We start from the raw sequence: 7296 nt of genomic DNA on the forward strand, positions 1-7296 counted from the left end.
TTACATGCTGTGGTTTTAGTTTTAGTTTTTTTTTGGTTTTAGCTTTGTTTCTCAGATAGAGCAAACAAATTCTCTCTCTATGTGTGTATACATGCACACTTTTAAAACGCACCATATTTTATCGAGAAGTTGGGTACAAAGTACATAACATCATAGTCTTAACCAACCAAAACAACTTAAAGATCAAATGCATAATTAACAGCCACTGTTAAAATCAATATCGACAGAACATAAAACAATCCTGTGATGAAATCTACAGTGCGGGATCTCCCTTCTCCTGAGTGATTGATTTTGGCAACAATGACAAATAATAAAAGCTAACAGATACCTGGGATCTGGGAAAAGCAGAGGTATAAAAAGCTGCTACGAATGCTTTCTGGCTCAAGCTGCATTTTGAAGCAGCATCACTGTGCGTGGGGAAGGGCTGAAAACAATACAGCCCACATGCTCTGATTGTGGAGACCTGTACCTGAGGAGCTACTGTCGATCTTCTTTAATGTAGTCACAATTCTTAACGTTAACAAACAATGTAGAATTTGGAGAAGGGTACGAGGCCAGCAGTGGGACAATTTACTCACGATTATTTTGATTTTTCACTCAGAACTGTGCTGAGAAGTGAAAGCAGCCACTGGGGGGCCTCTCTCATGGGCGCCTAAGGAGACAGGTACTTTCGCTCCCATGGGGATATCTGGACCGACTTTGGAGTCAGGGCTGGGGATTGTGTTTATTGAACGGGGGTGTGTGATATGAGGATAAGGAAAGTCCTACTGGGTCCGGTAGAAGGGTTTCTACCACCACGGCCCATGACAGGTGATGGTGATGACTGAAGTGTAAATATCCCTGTCCTCATCCAGACATTTTGTGCAAGGAGATGATATCCGGGGTCTAAATCTATAGTACATCTGGGATAGTGTGCAATCCTCTAGTCACCCTGGTGATGTTCCTCTATTTCCCCTATGGAGAAACCCCACAGATGTGCTATCATCTGGGCATATCTGGTTAACACCATAATGCCTGGAAACAGGAAAGGCAGGCTTTGGGCAGAAATCCAGCTCAGCTTTTAAAGCAACTCCTCTGTACTTGGGATGAAGGACTTGTGTATGAGAAGAAATAATTGCAAGAAGTCTCGAATATATTGAACTTGAGAGGGAGAGGCCATGGGATCAATCTTCTCTGCAGGTCCCTGCTGCCCCCTCCACAATGCCTCCTGCTGCCCTGACATGGTAGCGTTTTGTTGCTGATTGGCTGCACCCCAGCTGCCAGAGAAGCCACTGAATTATTTAGGTATGTTTTAGAGGGGACGGGGCTAAAATGTATGATTCTAATGTGCAAAGATCTAAAGAACACCTGAAGGCTGTGGTTTTCCAGGACCATGATGAAATGAGTACCTGCAATGGTGATTACGGTAGAGGGAATCGGACGTTCTCTAGCGTGAACCTTCCTGAAGACAGGGTGGCCTAGCAAAAGGACAGGCAGAGAATCAACAGAATGGATCACATTGGTTTGCTGTCAGAACTCTGTGGAATTAATAAGGTGAACATCACACCCAGATGCACACATCACAAGCAATGTTAGTTTGGGGGTGAGTGGTCGTAGGTCACCCCTATGTAGGTCACAGGAGGGAGCTTTGGTGAAGGTTAATGATGGAGGTAACTGCCCATAGACAAGTGTTCCATGAGCCAAACCAGATTATGTTAATGAACCACATGCCCCATGGCAGGAGGAGCAGTCCAATTCCTGCAAGCATCTGAAAATGGAGTATCCAGGTCCTTCAAGTTATTGCTTCTAGAGGCATCATGGAACAGCAGAAAGCACTTGGTATAATGACATGTGTCCTGCTTTTGAAGATTGTTAATACCAACAATATAGCCTTGAGTGGGCCATTTCTCCAGTTTTCCTACATATAAAATGGGGAAAATAGTTCTGGCTCTGTGTACATCACAGGTATGTTTGAGAGTCAAGTAACATGACATTTGGAAACATGCTTATTGCATTTATTTCCTAGGCAGTCTCAATGAGGGAATGTTATATACACCTGCAGGCTTTGCATAGGAATGCCATGTTCACAGCAGTTCTTAGGCTTAAGCAGGCCTAAGGTTTTCACTGAACTCCTGATTCACTTGACTTCCAGACCCACCTACTATTTGTTTCTACCAAGAGTTACCCAGAACTGACCTGGGAATCATGACACTTGGGAATCAGTGTGAACTCTACCATATGCTTGCCATCCAAACTTGGGCAAGGCATCTTTCCTCTTTGAGACTGTTTTCTCAATTGTAAAATGAAGCTGAACTTGAAGGGGCTTTGTTCTTCTAATCTATGTACCAGAGTGATAACAATGTTTTTGACTTCAGAATTTTCATGGTTTGATTTCTTTAAAAAGCCAGGTGCCTTATTAAGTCTATCACATGATGAGCATAATATGACTGGAGGAGTAATATTAAAGAGGTATATTGACTGCCATGTAATTTCAATTAAATACGGATCTCTACAGTTGCATGTCCTGGAAATTTGGGGGATCAAATATACTTCTTCCTCTCCTAATTGAGCCAGAATACTTAATTTATTAAAAATATTCATATGTACANTACTTCTTCCTCTCCTAATTGAGCCAGAATACTTAATTTATTAAAAATATTCATATGTACATGCTCCAGTTTCCCCCTTTTGGGGTCCCTCTCATTTTTCATTTGACTGGAATTCATAGCCATGTCATTTATGAGACATAGCTGGGCTTTGGATTGAAAGGGATTCAATGAGTAATTTCAAATGAGATAGGAATGAAGAGGTTGGGAGGGATGAAAGAGAACAGTCCTGGGATTAAAACAGTCATCCTGGCCTTGGGCTTAAAGTCAGAAGGCCTGGCTCTAAGTCCTAGGTGGGTAATTTGTGGTAAACCGATTAATCTCTTTGAACCTTCATTTCCTCTTCTGGAAGAGCAATAAAACCTTACTCCATAGAGGTTGGGAGGGATGAAAGAGAACAGTCCTGGGATTAAAACAGTCATCCTGGCCTTGGGCTGAAAGTCAGAAGGCCTGGCTCTGAGTCCTAGGTGGGTAATTTGTGGTAAACCGATTAATCTCTTTGAACCTTCATTTCCTCTTCTGGAAGAGCAATAAAACCTTACTCCATAGGTTGGTGATAAAATAATATAAAGAATAGCAAATGCTTTACAAACTCTAAAGAGCTATAATGTATTTGGTGTTATCATGTCACATGACCAGAAAGTCAAAGGGGAATGAGACCATCGATTCAAACAAGGGCCTTTCAATGAAGCAAGGTCAGGAACAACAGGTAAAGATTTGCGAATTCCAAAAGTACCTCCAACACTTCCAGTCCACTACTAATGAGATCTCTGAGATACTGGAATTATGCAGTGGACCAAAAGACTTTTTCAATTTCCATATATCTTGCTTCAAATTTAGATTTTCACACTCAGCTGCACAAGTCCATGAAAGACCTGCAGGCAAAGTCCAAGGGCTAGATTAATTCTTCTGTACTGCACCTGCATTTCTAAGCCTTGACTTCAAAGCCTCAAACTGACTTCAAAGAAAAGCTCTTTAGGGCTTAAAGCTGCTTTTCACTGTATAGACCTAAGTTTTAGAACTTTCCTCAGGGGCATCCTGGGCATTCTGGACTGATTCAGGAGAACGGTAAAGTGAGACAGTGCGTAGGAGAGTAGGAATGGACGGGCTAGTGTAGAAATTCCCAGAAGGTTCTAGAATATTCCCTTGTTCTAACTGCATCAATTTCAAGTCTTGGGAAGAGGTGGTAACATTAGAAAAACTTCTAATTAAAACTTCAGATTAAAGTTTTAGCTATAAGAAAGAACTTAATGGACTACATTAAATTATAGAAAACTTTGGAGGAAGTGATTCTGTCATCTTTAATGCAAGATGTGGCCAAGGCAGGAAATGTTGGACGTTACTGGACAGATATTATAGAACTACCTGAAATGAAGAATTTTTAGCAAAGAACACCAGGATCCCATTACCTGAGATACTAGAAGGAAAGACGGTCTGAATGACATGAAAGGAAATCCCTAAAAACAAAATCTGACCTATTTAATAATAAGAAATTAGGAAGATATACAAACACATTAATGCATTTTAGCAAGTCATTCTATAGCCAAAGATTTTTAGTTAAGGTCTCATTATCAGGCTGTGCAGGACTGACAGTGCTGCCAGATAGTACACTATTTCTACAATGGTTGACTTAAAAAAAATTACTTCAGTGAAGTCATGAAGGCTGGCTTGCTAAATCTCTACCTTCCTCAAATCTCTCAAGGATAACTAATTTATCATTTAGTGACAGAATCAGAATGCAAGGTGTCTTCAAAAAGTTTCATGGAAAAATTCATATTATCTTTTAGTTCTATTTTTCCACAAACTTTTTGAAGGAGCCTCATATTTCTGAGAAGACTTCCATGAGTTAGAATGATGGGATGAGAAAAAAAAGATAAAAGTATTAAAAGGTAAGTGTAAATTCCTGTACTTGGGTTCAAAAATAACCTTCAGGGGTACAAAATTGGGGAGCTCTGACCTGGAAGAGCTTCAGATGAAGCAGATTGAAGAAATCCTATGCAAGGACTTGTCCTGTTTAACATTTTTAGCCTTTTCAATTTCTGTGTCTCCGGGAGTCTATGAATCATTTTGTCATTAAATGCCACGTCTAGAGAGAAGCAGTGAAGAGCAACAGCCCATGTGAAATTGTCCACATTTAGAAAGTTCCACTTTGGACAACATCACGTTGGAACTACTTATTCATATGTTCGTACTAACTGTGGTTTAAGTTAACTCCATCTCTTGCCATAGAATTTTCATTATTAAAGAAGTTTGGAGATATTTCCTTCTAAATATTTTTGTTCGGCTCTCTGATTTCAAAATTTTGATATCTGTACAACATATTGGAAATTTTTGATATTTGTCCAATATATTAGAAAATGCCATGTAGGATATAGGACATAGGCCAGTTGAGACATCCTCAACCTGCAGCTTCATACAAATCAGAACTACTATTTGATATTTATCTCCCTCTCTAAATCTGCACACATGACTCTGAAAGGGTGAGAAGACATTTAGGGTCAAAAGAGGATGCTGTAAGGAAATATCTTCCATTTGTACACAAGAAAATAGCTTTAGTTGTGCTAAATAATGCAATCAACACAGGCTGAGTCCCATGCTGAATTTAAGGCTTTTAAACTTTTTGATTGCATTTTGAATTTTTATAGAGTACTTTGTAATTCACTTCCAGTGGCAGAAATATTACTCACTACCATGTTATTAATACTAAAAGCTATGTTTCCAAAGAGGGGCTCAGGTTGCCTGGTGGGGTGAAGGCAAGGAACTGCTCTATCCTCTCCCAACGTGGCATTATCTGTTATTAGGAGCCTGAGATTGGGCCAGGGAGCAGCCTTGGATGTCAGCTCCTATGTTTCCTTGAGGCCAGCAATTGCGTCATTTACTTGGTACTGTTTGGAACATCTATCAAGGTACACTGCACTTCATCAGTGCTATGTGAACATGTGTAAATTGATGAGTGTCAAAATGTGAACAATTATAGATTCTCCATATGAATTTGCTTACAACTAAACAGAACACACACACGTTGTTAATCTGTATAATGTTAAATGTATAAAATCAGCAAGAGCACACCAGGTGTTAAATGATAATGAAGATTACATAAAATGTGGGTTTGGTTTGATTTTTAAGGGTATTTGGGGATAAATAAAGAACATTTAAAAAAATTGTCTTACCGTACAGGTATTTTCCTTCATTAAAAGCAAACAAAAATGAGAAATGATTTTTTTTAATGTAATAACATATGGGGAGAACAGGCAGTAAAAATAAAATTAGAGAGCATCAGACTTTAAAAATTCATACCTGTTATTGTGAAGCCACCTAAAAAAGAAAAAAATAAATAAATGTTACAATTTAACTTACACTCTAACAAATACCAGTGATATCAGATTGCCTGACAACCCACCCAACGTACGAAAACTTGCCAAATTATATTTACAATTAAGAAGAATATGAAAACATCCATCATGAATGAATCACAAATCATTCTTTTAAGATTATGGGAATTTGTGCACAAACCCAATTCTTGTGCATACCTAAGACATGACTGATTTTTAAAAGGTTATATACTAAATTAAAAATGTAATATAAACTATTTGACCTTAACAAAAACGAGGCCAATGGCCCTAAACAACAATCTTGCTAACAAATCAATAAAGATAAAAATCAGAGAGCTACTATATCACCTGACAGAAATGGGAAATAACCTAGAAAAATGGAAAGGAAATGCAAGAAATGAAGTGCTTACCAAGCTCATTCAATAACAGGGCTGTGAAGGAAACAGACAAAGACAAACACAGAATAAGAGACCAAATGAATAATGAAAGTAAGAGGAATATCAGCAGAAAGAAATCCAGGCAGATCTGATTAGAGTGGTAGGGAACCACTGCTAAAAAAATTAGTGCACCCCAAGGAATTGTGGCGTTGGGAATATTTCCAAATAAACAATCCCAACAGAAATTTCTGCAAATGTGTGTGATTGAATATATACATATTTCATCTTACATTAGGAGGGGTCTTCAAAAAGTTCATAGAAAATTTGTATTATCTTCTAATTCTATTTCTCCATGAACTTTTTGAAATACCTTCATATATCATTTTTCTAAGTTTAATAAGACATTTCTACTATAAATGTATCTAGTTTACCAAATATAGTAGAAACATTGTATGAAGTTAATCCTTGATTTTAGTAAACCCGCCTCCTTAAATATTGCCTGGGAGTTAATCAATCCAACATACCAGGATCTCAGATATTTTATCTTTATCCAATGAGAACAGATAAAACATCCAAGGAAATTCCATTTTGGCTACCTGTCTGGAAGGGGACTTTGGCCTAAGGTAAAACTCTCTCTCTGAATGTTCTATTTGGATGATATCTTGGCCAGCAAGAATTGCTTATGTTTTTTAAATCCTTAAAACTTAAGAGCCCTAGGAATGAAAGCTTATTTGTATGTCCTCAAGTGTGAATTTTGTACGTTATTAGATGACCAGAATGCTTCTAATGTACATATAACCCCATGGAAACTGAGAGGGCCAGGAGGGCTGGGGGAACTTAAACAATTTGTCTTTTGGGTTATGTGTTTTAAACCTAGATTACAGTAGCACTTTATTTTAGTAAAAGCTATCTGGCTAAATGTATCAAAGAAATTACTTCCTGAATTTTAGATGGAAATGATACAATTACTTTTTAAGGCCCACTTCTTCCTCTAATGGTAGT

At 38.2% G+C, this 7296-nt stretch overlaps 1 protein-coding gene across 1 annotated transcript in view; it reads right to left on the reverse strand.

The window, feature by feature from the left end:
* Positions 1–7296, reverse strand: part of LOC103588301 (sodium/calcium exchanger 1-like) — a 95288-nt gene that overhangs the window by 63092 nt on the left and 24900 nt on the right. Inside the window, exons 3-4 of the mRNA XM_008569954.1 lie at positions 5883–5900; positions 1389–1457 (exon numbers count right to left, since the gene is read on the reverse strand). Of these exons, the coding sequence (XP_008568176.1) occupies positions 1389–1457; positions 5883–5900 (87 nt within the window). The remainder of the gene's footprint in view (positions 1–1388; positions 1458–5882; positions 5901–7296) is intronic.

Source organism: Galeopterus variegatus, unplaced genomic scaffold (genome assembly GCF_000696425.1).
Source record: "Galeopterus variegatus unplaced genomic scaffold, G_variegatus-3.0.2 Scaffold547, whole genome shotgun sequence".
In the NCBI taxonomy this organism is placed as follows: domain Eukaryota; kingdom Metazoa; phylum Chordata; class Mammalia; order Dermoptera; family Cynocephalidae; genus Galeopterus; species Galeopterus variegatus.